This window comes from Tachyglossus aculeatus, chromosome 1 (genome assembly GCF_015852505.1).
Source record: "Tachyglossus aculeatus isolate mTacAcu1 chromosome 1, mTacAcu1.pri, whole genome shotgun sequence".
NCBI classification, from domain to species: domain Eukaryota; kingdom Metazoa; phylum Chordata; class Mammalia; order Monotremata; family Tachyglossidae; genus Tachyglossus; species Tachyglossus aculeatus.
Window position 1 is genome coordinate 115821781 of NC_052066.1, and position 18385 is coordinate 115840165.

The window sequence follows — 18385 nt, forward strand, 5'->3', positions numbered from 1 at the left end:
TGACAGACATCTCCTCTGTCTAAACCTTCTGCCCTGAGTTTATCACACACTGTGCTCTGGACTCTGTCAAAAGGTGCTAAGATTTGAGAGATGCAGCTACTTTTGATAGAACCTGTTCTTAGCAACTCCTACAGTAGAGGCTGGATGAGAATTTCAGCCTCTTCTCCTATAATGGTTGCTAGACAAACCCACTATTTCTTTCATTTGTTTAATGAAATATAATTGAAATGAAAATTCCAGTGATTTTTAATCAGACTATTTCGTTTCTTACATAACCATATGCCAGAGCACAGGATGTGAACGAGGTTTAAATTGGAATAGGAAAATAAATATTTTCTTTAAAAAGCTCAGGCTAACCAACATCGTTCCCACAGACTATAAACATTCTCTCTAAAATAACATCGTTCATCAGTAATTCTTATTTAACTCCACTGATTTTGCTTTGTTGATTTCAAGTTTCCTTTCAAGCTATTTTATCTTCCTGTTCTTTTACACCTGTTAAATAAGGTATACTAAAAATTCTCTATTTTTCTAATTGGCCTTTATTTTAAGTCAATTCAGACACAAAGTAGTCCTGAATTAAAGAGCAAATAATGCAGAGAAGTCCCCTTTAAATTTTTCCATGAAAAAGCTAAGCTGTAAACTACCTTTTATCTAGTATTTAAAAGTTATTTAAATAATCAGAATACTAGACAAGGGATCATTTCATTCTTCAAGTCGAGAAACGTAGCTACCCAACTGGTGAGTTAAAAAAGAATATGTAAAATAATCACACAAATTCACCCTTTTAGATGTTTTCATCAGTTTTCCGGTACATTCAGAATCGATGGCCTTCATATTTAGCTAGCCACCTGCCTGGTTTCTACCCTCCTTATTCTGATATAAATGGATGATAAGAGGATTACCAAGATTATACCAACGGCAAGAGTTCAGCTCTGCAGTATGCTCCAGAGATGGCCAGGGGAAAAGAAACAAAGCCATCCTCAAAGTGTGATCCTCTCATCAACACGCTTGGGAGCTGGTCCTCCAGGATGGCTCTCCCAGAGAAGCAGCGAGGCTCAGTAGAAAGAGCACGGGCTTTGGAGTCAGAGGTCATGGGTTCAAATCCTGACTCTGCCAATTGTCAGATGTGTGACTTTGGGCAAGTCACTTAACTTCTCATGGCCTCAGTTCCCTCATCTGTAAAATGGGGATTAAGACTGAGCACCCTGTGGGACAACCTGATCACCTTGTAAACTCCACAGCTCTTAGAACAGTGCTTTGCACATAGTAAGCACTTAATAAATGCCATTATTATTCTTATTATCTGCCATTGGTTTATTCAGGCCTTTGAAGACAAAAGCACTACTCAACAGAGGAGCCAGGAATCAGGTGGGTTCGAGAACTTCAAGTGCTCTGACCTATGTCTGTCATTATGGGGTCAGCCGGGTGCCTTGCCTCTTGGTATCCTCAATACATCTCAAAACACACCCCATGAACAGGACCGAGGCTAGTCCATCAATTTTCCCAGGAGGATTCCACCACCACCTTCCATATCATATCCCTTTACTCCACAGAGAAAGTCACGTGCACTCGGCGAAGGCTTAATGTAAAATGTTTCCAGTCAATAAGGATCGTTCATTCATTCATTTAATCGTATTTATTGAGCGCTTACTGTGTGCAGAGCACTCTACTAAGCACTTGGGAAGTACAAATCAGCAACATATAGAGACGGTCCCTACCCAACATCGGGCTCACAGTCTAGAAGGGGGAGACAGAAAACAAAATAAGTAGACAGGTGTCAAAACCATCAGAATAATAGAATTTTACCTATATGCACATCATTAATAAAATAGAGTAGTAAATATGTAGAAGTAAAATAAATGAAGTTATAAATATGTACAAATATATACAAGTGCTGCGGGGAGGGGAAAGAGGTAGGGCAGAGGGAGGGGGGATGATGGGGAGGGGAGGAGGAGAGGAAAAAGGGGGCTCAGTCTGGGAAGGCCTCCTGGAGGAGGTGAGCTCTCAATCACAGACTATAAACTCTTTGTGGGCAGGGAATGTGTCTGTTTGTTTTTATACTGTATCCTCCAAAGTGCTTTGCACACAGTAAGTGCTCAATAAATACGATTGAATGAAAGAACTGGAATCAGCTTCCCATGGGAAGCTGTATCCTTACCAGCTGCTGAAGAGATCACAGACTCAAGAAGATAGAGGAGACATTCTAGTGGCTGGGCAGGAGCAGGTATAATGTTTTCATCTTCCCAAGCTTTATGTGAACTGGGATGATGATACTCTGACATTTCCTTCTCCTCCCATTCCACTCTGAACATTTCCTATAACAATTTCTCTCCTCCGATTCTGTAAAATCAATCATATTCATTTACTATTACTATTATTATTATTATTAATACTAAGGGCATTTATTAAGTGCTTACTATGTGCAAAGCACTGTTCTAAGCACTGGATAAAACTGGCAAAAGCAGTACAATGTGGAGCAGTAGAATTTAGCGCATACTGTATGCAGAGCACTGTACTAACCGCTTGGGAGAGCACAATATAACAATATAACAGACACATTCCACACTCACAGTGAGTTTACAGTCTAGAGTGGGGAGACAGTCTTTATATAAAGAAATAAAATACAGATATGGACATAAGTGCTGTGGGGATGGGAAGGGGGATGAATAAAAGGAGCATATCAGGGCAATGGTGAAGGAAGTGAGGATAGAGGAAAGGAGGGCTTAGTCAGGGAAGGCCTTGTAGAGGAGATGAGTCTTCAATAAGGCTTTGAACGTGGGGAGAGATTGTGAGCCCACTGTTGGGCTCACAGTGACCGTCACATATAGACCATCTCTATATGTTGCCAACTTGTACTTCCCAAGCGCTTAGTATAGTGCTCTGCACACAGTAAGCAATCAATAAATATGATTGAGTGAATGAATGAATGAATATGAAGAGGGAGGACGTTCCAGGCAACAGGCAGGATGAGTGAAGAGGCTCCTTCCCCTCCCCACAGCACCTGTATATATGTTTGTACAGAGTTATTATTCTATTTATTTTACTTGTACATATTTACTATTCTATTTATTTTGTTAATGATGTGCATCTAGCTTTACTTCTATTTATGATGATGACTTGACACCGTCCACATGTTTTGTTTTGTTGTCTGTCTCCCCCTTCTAGACTGTGAGCCCGTTGTTGGGTAGGGACCCCGTCTCTATATGTTGCCAACTTGTACTTCCCAAGCGCTTAGTACAGTGCTCTGCACACAGTAAGCGCTCAATAAATATGATTGAATGAATGAATGAATGAAGATAGATAAGCTCGAGGTAGAGTGAGAAAGTTGGCACTAGAGGAGTGAAGTGCATGGGGTGGGTTGTAGGAGGAGCGTAGCGAGGTGAAATAGGAGGGGACAAGGTGATTGAGTGCATTAAAGCTGATAAGGAGTTTTTGTTTGATACGCAGGTAGATGGGCAACCACTGGAGGATCTTGAGGAGTGGGGAAATATGGCCCGAATGTTTTTATAGAAAAGTGATCCATAAGGCAGTGTTCTTTCATGAATATCTCCTCCTTTTAAGCTTGTTTGGAACCACTGTTGGCTCACTGAAGGAGAAATCCATTCTGAATTGCACAAACTTCTTGTTTGATCCCACACTTCTGTCCAACATTCTTTTACGTATTTGATCTTGCTTTCTTGATCCACATCTTTAATAGTCAGTTACTAGGCTCACAGATCAAGGACTATATCTCCATTTTATTTAATAAAAGTTAATAATAGTATTGAGAGAGAAAAGCAGAAAGTGAGTTGTAGAATGTCAAAGCTCATTTTAAGAGGCAGAATGGTTGACTGCTGCTGTGATACTAAAATGGATACTCAGGCTAAGAAGATACAAGTTATAAAGAGCTAGAGTAAAAGTCTTCCACTAACTCTTTCAATTCTCATTCTGCAGTCAGACAGTTCAGATAAGAGACTGAGAAAAATAAACAAGATATAGAGACTTCAATAAGCTAATTTGGTTACTAAAACCCTTTTAAAAAGAGTGATCCATTTAGGGGATTGTCAATATAATTACAAGAAAAGATAGAAAATGATAACCTCTGCAAAGCTATCCACTAAAATATGTACAACTTTTTAATCAAGAAATAAATTGGTTCCCAAAGTTCATAAGCAAAGCCAAATTCCTAGATACAAAATGCATATTAAGAGAAACTCAACCTCATAAAATATTTATGGTGCCCTGAGTTAGCATGATCTAATATTATTATTTAGAAATATGATGTCATTTTATTAATCCATGCTCCTCAAAAAACAATGGTTTTTCCTGTATGCACATTTGACATGATTTATAAGGCATGCAACTGGCCAAAATTTCGTGTCAAAAAGTCAAAATAGCTGAGAGATGTCTCATGAAGCCATCTAGTCCAGAACATCGAAGAAGAATGGCTGGCTAGTCTATTCTTAAATGTCTCTGGGGATTGGGACTCTACAACTTCTCTTGGAACCTATTGAAATAGTAGTAGTAGTAGTTCAACTGCCACAGCACTAAAATCCACCCTTCCTTGTCCATCCAAACTGCTACCAAGCTGATCATCATCATCATCAATTGTATTTATTGAGCGCTTACTGTGTGCAGAGCACTGTACTAAGCGCTTGGGAAGTACAAGTTGGCAACATATAGAGACAGTCCCTACCCAACAGTGGGCTCACAGTCTAAAAGGGGGAGACAGAGAACAAAACCAAACATACTAACAAAATAAAATAAATAGAATAGATAGCATCATCATCATCATCAATCGTATTTATTGAGCGCTTACTATGTGCAGAGCACTGTACTAAGCGCTTGGGAAATACAAATTGGCAACACATAGAGACAGTCCCTACCCAACAGTGGGCTCACAGTATAAAAGGGATATGTACAAGTAAAATAAATAAATAAATAAATAAATAAATAGAGTAACAAATATGTACAAACATATATACATATATCCAAGTACTTATCCCATCCCACCATGCTTACTGCACCTGCTTTCTCGCTGTCCTCCGGTCTCTCCCCACTCCAGTCCCACACTTCCCTTTGCTGCATGGATAATTTATCACCGGAAACATTCAGCCCATCTCTCCTCACTCAAGAGCCTCCAATGATTGCCCATCCACCTCCACATCAAACATCATCCACATCATAGGAGAAGCAGCGTGGCTCAGTGGAAAGAGCCCGGGCTTTGGAGTCAGAGGTCGTGGGTTCAAATCCCGACTCTGCCAACTGTCAGCTGGGTGACTTCGGGCAAGTCACTTCACTTCTTTGGGCCTCAGTTCCCTCATCTGGAAAATGGGGATGAAGATTGTGAGCCACCCCAGGGGACAACCTGATCACCTTGTAACCTCCCCAGCGCTTAGAACAATGCTTTGCACATAGTAAGTGCTTAACAAATGCCATTATTATTATTATTATTGTTATCAAACAGAAACTTTAAAGCAGTCAATCATCTCATCCCATCCTACCTCATTTCACTGATCTCCTCCTATACCCCAACCTACACATTTTGCTACTCTAGCGTGGCTCAGTGGAAAGAGCCCGGGCTTGGGAGTCAGAGGTCATGGGTTTGAATCCCAGCTCTGCCATTTGTCAGCTGTGTGACCTTGGGCAAGCCACTTAACTTCTCCGTGCCTCAGTTACCTCATCTGTAAAATGGGGATTAAGACTGTGAGCCCCAAGTGGGACAACCTGATCACCTTGTATCCCCCAAGCACTTAGAACAGTGCTTTGCACATAGTAAGCGCTTAACAAATACCACCATTAGCTTACTCAGTATGTCTCTAACTCACCTATTCCAACACCGACCCCTTTCCCACATCCTCCCCCTAGCCTGGAACTCCCTCCCCATCCATATATGCCTGACCACCACTCTATCCACCTTCAAAGCATTACTGAGGTCACACCTTCTCCAAGAGGCTTTCCCTGATAAAGTCCTCTTTTTAACAGCTTGCTCATCCTTGTCCATCACCTATGCACTTGATCTGTAACCTTTGGACATTTGATATTCCATTTATTTTGTTGATGTGTATCTAGCTTTATTTTTTATTTATTCAGGTGACTTGACACCTGTCCACATGTTTTGTTTTGTTGTCTGTCTCCCCCTTCTAGACTGTGAGCCCGTTGTTGGGTAGGGACTGTCTCTATATGTTGCCAACTTGTACTTCCCAAGTGCTTTAGTACAGTGCTCTGCACTAGGGAAGCACTCAATAAATACGATGGAATGAATGAATGAGTGTTTGCCCCTCCCCTAATCCTACAGCACAGCAGTTACACACATACCTTTGAATTATATATTTATACACAAACATTTCAATTATTTATTATATATTACAAATTACTTATTCATATGTCTGTCTTACCCTCTAGACTGCAAGGTCTTTATGGGCAGGGAGAGTGCCTGTTAATTCTGCTACATTGTACTCTCCCAAGCACTTAGTACAGTGCTCTGCACATAGTAAGTGCTCAATAAACACCATTGATTGATAGTAGTAAAAATCATTTTTCTGATTATGATTCTCCATGCAATCAGTTGTATTTACTGAGCACTTATTGTGTGTAGAACACTGTACTGAGCACTTGGGAGAACTAAACACAATAAAATTGATAATCATATTCCCTGCCCACAGTGAACTTACAGTAACGGGGGGGAGACAGATGTTAATATAAATACATGAATTACGGATGTGTACCTAGAGAAGCAGCGTGGATCAGTGGAAAGAGCACAGGCTTTGGAGTCGGAGGTCATGGGTTCAAACCCCAGCTCCGCCAATTGTCAACTGTGTGACTTTGGGCAAGTCCACTTCTCTGTGCCTCAGTTACCTCATCTGCAAAATGGGGAATAAGACTGTGAGCACCCCGTGGGACAACCTGATCACCTTGTAACCTCCCCAGTGCTTAGAACAGTGCTTTGCACATAAACGCTTAATGCCATTATTATTATTATTATTATTATTATTGTGTGCTGTGGAGCTGATGGAGAAGTGAATAAATGGTGAAATCCAAGTGCAAGGATGACAAAAACCGGGAGAGAGAGAAGAGGAAATAAGGGCTAAGTCAGAGAAGGCCTCTCGGAGGAGGTGTGTTTTTAATAAGGCTTTGAAAGTGGGGAGAGGGATCGTCAGTTGGATACGAGAGGGAGGGTGTTCCAAGCAAGAGGCAGGATATGGACAAGAGGGTCGCCAGTAAGATGAGGAGATCAAGGTCTAGTAAGTAGGTTGGCATTTAGAGGAGTAAAGTGCATGGGCTGAGTGTAGTAGAAAATCAGGGAGGTAAGGTAGGAGGGGACAAGGTGATTGAGTACTCCAAATCATCTGGTACAGAGTTCTTGTTTGTCGCAAAGGTGGATTGGCAACCAATAAAGGTTCTTGAGGTGTGAGGAAAAATAAACTGAATGATATTGTAGAAAATTCTCTGGGCAGCGGAGTCGAGAACGGACTGAGAAGGGGAGGGACAGGAGGCAGGAAGATCAGCAAGGAGGCCGATCCCAAGGCGGGTTAGGATAAATGTTTGTATTAACATTGTAGCATCATCATCATCATCAATCGTATTTATTGAGCACTTACTGTGTGCAGAGCACTGTACTAAGCGCTTGGGAAGTACAAGTTGGCAACATATAGAGACGGTCCCTACCCAGCAGTGGGCTCACAGTCTAAAAGGGGGAGACAGAGAACAAAACCAAACATATTAACAAAATAAAATAAATAGAATAGGTATGTACAAGTAAGATAAATAGAGTAATAAATATGTACAAACATATATCCATATATACAGGTGCTGTGGGGAAGGGAAGGAGGTAAGATGGGGGGGATGGAGAGGGGGGGCGAGGGGGAGAGGAAGGCATCAATATGATGCTCCCTCGTCCAAGCGCTCCTCCCGGTCGCGGCCCGCGCACCTGAGGCTTAATGTTGACTTTCTCGGCCGCGTTGTCGTTCAGCCACTTGACGTCGAGCTCCACGTCGAAGTGGCCGATGTTGCACACGATGGCGTCGTCCTTCATCTGCTCGAAGTGCCTGCCCAGGATGATGTCGGTGCAGCCGGTGGTGATGACAAAGATGCCCCCTTCTTTGCAGGCCTCGTCCATCGTGGTGACCTCGTAACCCTCCATGGTGGCCTGGAGGGCGTTGATGGGGTCGATCTCGGTGATGATGACCCGGGCCCCGAAGCCGCGCAGGGCCTGGGCGCAGCCCTTGCCCACGTCGCCGTAGCCGGCCACCACGGCCACCTTGCCGGCGATCATCACGTCGGTGGCGCGCTTGATGCCGTCGATGAGGCTCTCGCGGCAGCCGTAGAGGTTGTCAAATTTGCTCTTGGTCACGGAGTCGTTGACGTTGATGGCCGGCACCTTCAGGACGCCGTTGGCTTTCATCTTGTACAGGTTGTGGACGCCGGTGGTGGTCTCCTCGGAGATACCTCTGATGCCCTTGAGGAGCTGGGGGTACTTGGTGTGGACGAGGTTAGTGAGGTCTCCGCCGTCATCCAGGATCATGTTGAGGGGGCGACCGTTCTGGAAGTACAGGGTCTGTTCGATGCACCACAGGTACTCCTCGTCCATCTCCCCCTTCCAGGCGTACACGGGAATGCCGGCCTTGGCCATGGCGGCTGCAGCGTGGTCCTGCGTGGAGAAGATATTGCAGCTGGACCACTGCACCGACTTTGTAGGGCAGCTTGTCCGACGTGCTTGGGCGTCCGCAAACAGCAAGGGAGTCCCCAACTGACCGGTCCGGGGGGGGGGGAAGGGAGGAGCTGCAGCGGTAGCAGTTAGGATGGAGAGGAAAGGGGAGGTTTTAGTGATGTTTTGAGGGTTGAACCACTAGGATTTGGTGATAGATTGAACATGTGGGTTTAATAAGAAAGATAAGACAAGGATAATTCCAAAATTATGGGCTTATGAGACAGGGAGTGTGTTAAGTCATTCAATTGTACTTAATGAATGCTTACTATGTGCACAGGAGTGTGCTAAGCAATTGGGAGAGTACAATACAAGCAACAGCAGTGTACAAAGCGCGTGGCGAGTACAATATAAACACAGCAGTGTACTAAGCGCTTGGCAAGTACAATACAAGCACAGCAGTGTACTAAGCGCTTGACGAGTACAATACAAGCAAAAGCAGTGTAATAAGCGCTTGGCGAGTACAATACAAGCAACAGCAGTGTACTAAGCACTTGGCGAGTACAGTACAAGCACAGCAGTGTACTAAGTGCTTGGCGAGTACAGTACAAGCAAAGCAGTGTACTAAGCGATGGCAAGTACAGTACAAGCACAGCAATGTACTAAGCACTTGGGAGAGTAGAGTAGAAGCACAGTGGTGTACTAAGCACTTGGCGAGTACAATACAAGCTCAGTGGTGTACTGAGCGCTTGCCGAGTACAATACAAGCAACAGCAGTGTACTAAGCGCTTAGCGAGTACAATACAAGCACAGCAGTGTACTAAGCACTTGGCAAGTACAATACAAGCTACAGCAGTGTACTAAGCACTTGGGAAGTACAATACAAGCACAGCAGTGTACTAAGCGCTTAGCGAGTACAATCCAAGCAACAACAGTGTACTAAGCGCTTAGCGAGTACAATACAAGCACAGCAGTGTACTAAGCGCTTGGCAAGTACAATACAAGCACAGCAGTGTACTAAGTGCTTGGCGAGTACAATACAAGCAGAGCCCTGTACTAAGCGCTTGGCGAGTACAATACGAGCAGAGCCCTGTACTAAGCGCTTGGCGAGTACAATACAAGCAGAGCCCTGTACTAAGTGCTTGGTGAGTACAATACAAGCACAGCAGTGTACTAAGCACTTGGCAAGTACAATACAAGCACAGCAGTGTACTAAGCGCTTGGAGAGTGCAATACAAGAACAGCAGTCTACTAAGCACTTGGAGAATACAATACAAGCACAGCAGTGTACTAAGCGCTTGGCCAGTACAATACAAGCACAGCAGTGTACTCAGCACTTGGAGAGTACAATACAAGCAGAGCAGTGTACTAAGCGCTTGGAGCGTGTAATACAAGCACAGCAGTCTACTAAGCACTTGGAGAATATAATACAAGCACAGCAGTGTATGAAGCACTTTGGGAGTAGAATACAAGCACAGCAGTGTACTAAGCTTTCGGGAGAGTACAATACAAGCACAGCAGAGTACTAAAGGCTTGGGAAAGTAGAATACAAGCACAGCAGTGTACTAAGCGTTTGGGAGGGTAAAATATAAGCAAAGCAGTGTACTAAGCACTTGGGAGAGTACAATAAAACAACAAACAGGCATTCCCTGCCCAGAAGGAGCTCACAGTCTAGAGGAGGGTGGTCATGCAGTCTACAGTGATGAGAATGTTAGGGAAAGGGCAGGGAAGGTGAAGACTTCTGTTTTGGACATGTTAAGTTGGAGATGTCAGAGGGTGAAGAGTGCATTTTGCATCTTGCATTAACAACTTGTTGAACTCAATAATAATAATAATGATAATTTTGATATTTGTTAAGCACTATGTGCCGAGCACTGTTCTAAACGCTGGGGGAGATACAAGGTAATCAGGTTATCCCACATGGGGCTCACAGTCTTAATCCCCGTTTTCCAGATGAGGTAACTGAGGCCCAGAGAAGTTAAGTGATCTGCCCTAAGTCACACAGCTAAGTGGCAGAGGTGAGATTAGAACCCATGACCTCTGACTCCCAAGCCCAAGCTCTTTCCACTGAGCCAAGCTGCTTCTCTAATATCCTTCAGTCTACCCCTTCTAGTGATCCCAACCGGCCAGGCTCCGTGGGAAGACTGAATGTTGACATACCCACAGGGGCCCCAGCCAAGACACCTTCTAAGAACAGACCACAAACGAACTTAATTGGTAGATTAGGATAATTAAGCAGAAGCAGCTCAATGTAAGGTGCAACAAGTATAGTATAAAAGGCTGGGGGATATGCCTATCACTGCTGCTTGCTGTTATGTAAATAGACAACAGAGACATTCCTGGCTGGAGGAGAGCCTTTAACTGGGGATGCTTGTGTTGGTCTTAAACCGGCACTAGGGCCGAATACCAAATTGGGGCTGATTATCTTGTGGTCGAAAGTCTTAAGGCTCAGGGGTAGAGGGCTTAACAGAAGCAGGATCCATTGCAATTGATGTTTTGTGTCTGCTAATAGATGTTTTCTTACTGTAGTACTGGATGTCCTGTTCTATTGCATCGGTAAAGCTGATTCACAAACCCACTCCCCCTCCACTCCCCGCTTCATCCCTAATTGACTCTACTGGGACCTAGCAGTAGGATATCCAAGTAGAGATGTCCTGAAGCGGAAGAAACGATAGACAGCAGAGAAGGAGAGAGGGATCAGGGCTGGAGATGTAGATTTGGGAATCATCTGCATAGAGATGGCAGTTGAAGCCATCGGAGCAAATAATTTTTCCAAGGAAGTGGATGTCGAAGAATAGAAGGGGATCCAGAACTGAACTTGAAGTATTACCAAAGTTAGGGGGTGAGGAGCAGAGGAGGAACCCACTAAAGAGACTAAGAATGAGTGGCCAGAGAGATAGGAAGAGAACCAGGAGTAGACAGTGTCAGTGAAGCTAAGGTTTGATAATGTTTCCAGGAGAAGAGGCTGGTTGAAAGCATCAAAGGCAGCTGAGAGGTTGAGGATGATTAGGATGGAGTAGAGGCATTGGATGTGACAAGGAGATAACCATTGGCGACCTTTGAGGGAACAGTTACTGTGGAGTATAGGGGGAAGAAGCCAGCTTGGAGGGGGTCAATCAATCAATCGTATTTGATCAAGGTCAAGGAGAGAATTAGGGGAGAGGTGGAGATAGGGTTGTAGACAACTCCTTTAAGGAGTTTGGAGAGGAGGGAGATGGGACGATAGCTGGAGGGAGCTGTGGGGTCACAGGAGGGTTTTTTTTTTAGAATAAGGGGGAATGAGCATGTTTGAAAGCAGTGGGAAAAAGCCATTGAAGAGTGAATAGTTGAAGATGGCAGTCAGTGAAGGAAGAAGAGAGGGAGCAAGAACTTTGATAAGGTGTGCAGGTGGAGGGGATGGATTTTGAGAGACGGCAGATCTCCTCTTGAGATTCTGATGGGAAACTTGAAGAAGGGGCAGAAGAGGGAGGGACTGGAGAGAAGCAGGGGAGATTTTAGCAAGATCATGCATGTTGGTTTCAATTTTCTCAATAAAATACATGGGCAGGTCATTATGGGCATGAAATGAGTTGGGTGGGAGAACAGAGGGTTTGAGGAGGGAGATAAATGTCTGAAATAGGCATGGGAATCTATAAGGATGGAGCAATAATGTTGCCAGGAAGAGCAGAGAGCAGAGTGGTTTAGCGGAAAGAGCCCAGCCTTAGGAGTCAGAGGATTTGGCTTCTAAACCCAGCTCCACCACTTGTCTGCTGCCATGTGACCTTGGGTAAGCCTCAACTTCTCTGTGCCTCAGTTCTCTCATCTGTAAAATGGGGATTAAGACTGTGAACTCCACATGGAACAACCTGATTACCTTGTATCTACTCTGGCACTTAGAACAGTGCTTGGCACATAGTAAGAGCTTAACAAATACCATCACTAATATTATTAAAGCAGGCAAAGGCCTTCAGTAGTTACCCATCCAGCTCCTTATTAAGCAGAAACTCATTCATTCATTCAATCATATTTATTGAGTGCTTACTGTGTGCAGAGCACTGTACTAAGCGCTTGGGAAGTGAAAGTTGGCAACACATAAAGACGCTCCCTACACAACAACAGGCTCACAGTCTAGAAGGGGGAGCCAGACAACAAAACAAAACATGTAAACAGGTGTCAAAGTCATCAGAACAAATAGAATTAAAGCCATATGCATGTCATTAACAAAATAAATAGAATAGTGAATATGTACAAGTACAAACATATATACAAGTGCTGTGGAGAGGGGAAGGAGGTAGGGTGGGGGGGATGAGGAAGAGGAGAGGAAAAAAGGGGCTTAGTCTGGGAAGGCCTCTTGGAGGAGGTGAGCTCTCAGTAGGGCTTTGAAGGGAGGAAGAGAGCTAGCTTGGAGAATGTGTGGAGGGAGGGCATTCCAGGCCAGGGGAACGACGTGAGCCGGGGGTCGACGGCGGAACAGGCGAGAGAGAGGTACAGTGAGGAGGTTAGCAGCAGAGGAGCAGAGAGCGCGGGCTGGGCTGTAGAAGAAGAGAAAGGGGTTGAGGTAGGTGATAGAGAGCCTTGAAGCCGAGAGTTAGGAGTTTTTGCTTGATGCGTAGGTTGACAGGCAGCCACTGGAGATTTTTGAGGAGGGGAGTAACATGCCCAGAGTGTTTCTGCACAAAGATGATCCGAGCAGCAGAGTGAAATCAAAGCACTCAGTCAGCTTTCTCCCCCATACTTATCCTCTCATCAACTATAAACAAGTCTCTCTTCAATTCTCTGACATTAGCCTTCTCATTGTCCATGTCTCTCACACCTCACCCACTCTCAACTCCTTACTCACACCCTCTCTTCAGCCTGGAAGTTGCTTTCCACTTCATATCCAAGAGGCCAGCACTCTCCCATCTTCAAAGCCCTGCTAAAATCTTACTTTCCCAAGGAAGGCTTCCTTGACTATCTATATTCTCATCCTAATACACTTAGTCCCACACCCTAAGTATTTAGGTGCTCTGCCTGCCCCCTGCCCCCATTTAAATATCATATTCAATTGTTCACCTTACCTCTAAATTAATGTCTATCTCCCCTATTAGATGGTAAGCTCCATGAGGGCAGTTTGGCTTACTGGAAAGAGCATGGGACTGGGCATCAAAGGACCTGTGTTCTAACTCCAGCTCTGCCACTGGCCTGCTGTGTGATCTCGAAAAAGTCACTTCACTGGACCTCAGTTTTCCCCATCTGTAAAAATGGGCATTCCATACTTGTTCTCCCTCTCACACTGAGTGCTCCGAATGGGACAGGGACTGTGTCCAAACTGACTATCCTGTACTTATTTCAGTACTTGGCATATAGTGAGCACTTATCCCAATTATCATTGACATCATTATTATAACCAACTGTACATGTGATTAATTCAATGCTCTGCACCAAATACTCAAAATGTACCACTTGTAGTGAGTGAGAATGGCTCCATCTTGTAATGCAGAAGTCATTTCCTAAGAGAATGTTCTTTGACCCCATGAGCAACAAGGTCAAAGGAGGAATCAGAGGAGAAACTGAATTGTCTTGCTGAGAAGTTTGAGGAGGACTTGAATTGCTGAGGAGGAACGGAATTGTCTTGCAGAGGAGATTGAAGAGGGACTGAAATGTCCTGCTTTCGGGCAGGGGAAACATGGCCAGATGAGCCCACAGGGCAGGGGGCAGTAGGAGGGCTTCACCTGGTGATGAGCTTGAGATAGCAGGCATTCGGAGCAGTGAATCAGGACCGTCCCACTGCAATGCCCCCACTCCCCCCGGGGCAACTGATAAAAGAAGGGAAGAACTGGTCCCCCAGGCCACTGCAAAACCATCTAGGACATGTACTGAGGTGCCTACTGCGGCAGCAGCCAAAGCATCTAAGACTTGAACCAAGATGATGGGCTGTAAGCAGTCGGACTCCTTGACTCCTTCGATATGGGAACCATCTGTAAGAACCTGAGGAAACGAGTCTGATGGGTAGCTATATTTATGTGTGTGAGTGTTTATGTGTGGACATATAATAATAATAATAATAATAATAATAATAATGGCATTTGTTAAGCCATTATTATATGCAAAGCATACCCTTTTTTATTAGCTTAAGTGTGGAATAAAACTTTCCACTGTATACAGCAGTGGTTTGCTTTCACGTTGAACTCGTCAGTGAGTACCTGACCCAACAGGAGCTCCTGGTTAATTAGGGCTGCCTCACTGAGGTGAATCTATGGATCTCATCCTAGGGGGACCAGGAATCTGGGGTAGGTGAATCTATGGATCTTGCCCCAGGGGATCAGGAATTGTGGTGGGGAGGTGAATTCATGGATCTTACCCCCAGGGAGCCGGAATCTGGATGAGGTGAATCTTTAGCAGCCTGGGGGAGGCCAGGCAGGGCAAAGATTTCAGTCAGGATCATGATACCACTGATGGATTATTGAGTAGTGCACTGTATTGAACACTTGGAAAACTACAACAGAAATATGAGACATGTTCCCTTCTCACAAGGACTTTTACTTCAGTAGAGAAAACGCATGGCCTAGTGGATAGAACATGGGCTTAGGAGTCAGAAGGATCTGGGTTCTAATCCCAGCTCTGCCAGTTTCCTGCTGTGTGACCTTGGGCAAGTCGCTTCACTGCTCTGTGCTTCAGTAACCTCATCTGTGAAATGGTGGTTTAAGACTGAGCCCAATGTGGGACTGGCAAATGCCATTAAAAAATAGGGGCAAAAGATATAAGCAGATTTACAAATTGGGCAATTACAATAAATGCACTGATTGTACTAGTGATTACACATGTATAGAGAAGCAGCATGGCTCGGTGGAAAGAGCCTGGGCTTTGGAGTCAGAGGTCATGGGTTCTAATCCTGGCTCCGCCACATTTCAGCTGTGTGACTTTGGGCAAGTCACTTCACTTCTCTGTGCCTCAGTTCCCTCATCTGTAAAATGGGGATTAAGACTGTGAGCCCCACGTGGGACAACCTGATCACTTTGTATCTACTCCAGCGTTTAGAACAGTGCTCGGCATATAGTAAGCACTTAACAAATGCCATCATTATTTTTATTTTTGAGAAGCAGCATGGCTCAGTGGAAAGAACTTGGGCTTGGGAGTCAGAAGTCATGGGTTCTAATCCTGGCTCCGCCACATGTCAGCTGTGTGACTTTGGGCAAGTCACTTCACTTCTCTGTGCCTCAGTTCCCTCATCTGTAAAATGGGGATTAAGACTGTGAGCCCCACGTGGGACAACCTGACAACCTTGTATCTACCCCAGTGCTTAGAATTGTGCTTTACACACAGTAAGCGCTTAACAAATACCATTATTATTAATCCCCATTTTACAGTTGAAATAACAGGCACAGAGAAGTTAAGTGACTTGCCCAAAATCATACAGCTGACAAGTGGTGGAGCAGGGATTAGAACCCATGACCTCTTTCTAAGCCCGTGCTCTTTCCACTAAACCACACTGTTTCTCTATGCCAGCCTGACCTTGTCCATCTCAAATTCATCCTTACCTGCTTTGATTGTGCCCAATCATCCATCCCGCAACAATATTTCTCCATCCTTATTGACTCCCATACCTGTTGTCCATGCCTGCTGTTTCAGACTTAACTCCCTCCTCAAACTGTCTTCCTGCAGCACTCAATCTCTTGCCCCAGTGACCTGGAAATATACTTCATCAGTAATACCGAAACCATTAGGCATGTTCTCCCTAAAATTTCCCCTGCTACTCTACAGTTCATTCCTCCTCCAGCCTCCTCTGTAAAGTTCCTGTTCTTTCTACCAGGATCTTAAGAGAAGATCTCCTGCCTCTTCTCGTACTCTACTCAGCGTGGAATAGTGGAAATAGCCTGGGCTTGGGAATCAGAGGTTGTTCTAATCCCGACTCCACCACTGATCAGCTGTGTGATTTTGGGCAAGTCACTTGTCTTCTCTGTGCCTCAGTTACCTCATCTGTAAAGTGGGAATTAAGACTGTGAGCCCCACTCGGGAGAACCTGTTTACCATGTATCTACCCCAACACTTAGAACAGTGCTTGGCACATAATAAGTGCTTAACAAATGCCATCATCATTATTATTACTCCCATTCTGATCCCATCATTTGACACCTTAACAAAGCACTTTCCCCCTTCCTTCTTCCCTCCCTGACAGTCACCTTCAAATGTTCACTTCCCAGCTTTTAGCCTACTGACTTCATATATGCTCATGCAGACCCAATAATAATAATAATAATAATGATGGCATTTGTTGAGCACTATGGGCCAAGCACTGGGGTAGATACAAGGCAGTCAGGTTGTCCCACGTAGGGCTCACAGTCTTAATCCCCATTTTACAGATTAGGTAACTGAGGCACAGAGAAATTAAGTGACTTGCCAAAGTCACATAGCTGATAAGTGACAGAGCCGGGATTAGAACCCATGACCTCTGACTCCCAAGTCTGTGCTCTTTCCACTAAGCCACACTGCTTCTCTATAATAATAATGATAACAATAATAATAATGGCACTTAGGTGCTTACTATGTGCAAAGCACTGTTCTAAGCGCTGGGGAGGTTGCAAGGTGATCAGGGTGTCCCACGGGGGGCTCACAGTCTTTAACCCCATTTTACAGATAAGGTAACCGAGGCCCAGAGAAGTGAAATGACTTGCCCAAAGTCACACAGCTGACAAGTGGTGGAGCCGGGATTTGAACCCATGACCTCAACTCCAAAGCCCATACTCTTTCCACTGAGCCGTGCTGCTTCTCCTAAAGTATCCAAAAAGTACCCTTACCTGACCCCATGGCTCCTCCAGTTATTTCCCCATCTTCCTCCTACCATTCATCTCCAACGTTCTTGAGCAAGTTGGTTACATCAACTGACTCCACCACTTCTCCAATCATTCATTCAATCATATTTATTGAATGCTTACTGTCTGCAGAGCACTGTACTAAGCGCTTGGGAAGTACAAGTTGGCAACAATCATCTTCTCAACCCCTTACAACATGAATTCCCCCTACCCCTACTCCATGGAAACAAACTGCCCTCTTTAAGGTCACCAGTGACCTCCTTCTTGCCCAGTCCAATGGCCACCAATTTCATCCCAATCCGGTTAAACCTTTCAGCAGACTTTGACACTGTGAACCACCCCCTTCTTTTGGGAACATTACCTAACCTTGGTTTCATTGATATTGTCCTCTCCTGGTTCTCACCCTATCTCTCTGGCAGTTCATTCTCAGACTCCTCCTCTGCGTCCCACCTTTTAACTGTAGGGTTGCCCAAGGTTCAGTTCCAAGTCCCCTTCTATTCTCCATCTACACCTACTTCCTTGAAGAATTGATTTGCTCCCACATTTTCAACTATCCCTTCTATGTGGATCATTCCCAAATCTCTCTCCAGACCTGGACTTTCCTCCTGCCTTCAGGACATCACTACTTGGATGTCCCACCAACACTTCAAAACTTAACATGTCCCAAACAGAACTCCTCATCTTCCCACCCAAACTCTCTCCTTTGACTAATGGCACTGTCAGGGTTTATGGCACCATTATCCACCCTGCTTCACAAGCCTGTAACTGACATTGCTCTCAACACCTCTCATTCAGTCGGTCATGAAATCTTGTTAGTTCTACCTTCACAATATTTCTAGAATACGCTCTTTCCGCTCCATCCATACTCTTACCATACTGATCCAAGAAGAGTTTCTCACCCTATGGCTTCATCTTTCTTGCTGACTTCTCTGCATTCCATCTCTCCCCTTCCAGTTCACACTTCAAACTGCTACCTGAGTCATTTTTC

At 44.6% G+C, this 18385-nt stretch overlaps 1 protein-coding gene across 1 annotated transcript; it reads right to left on the minus strand.

The window, feature by feature from the left end:
- Nucleotides 1–463: 463 nt before the first annotated feature.
- On the minus strand, nt 464–15032 carry LOC119927218. Its single transcript, XM_038745749.1, has 5 exons — nt 14949–15032; nt 14048–14575; nt 10790–10816; nt 7873–8731; nt 464–495 (listed from the first exon to the last, which is right to left on the minus strand). The coding sequence occupies exons 1-5, from the start codon at nt 15030–15032 to the stop codon at nt 464–466; spliced, it is 1530 nt and encodes a 509-aa protein (XP_038601677.1).
- Nucleotides 15033–18385: the final 3353 nt, after the last annotated feature.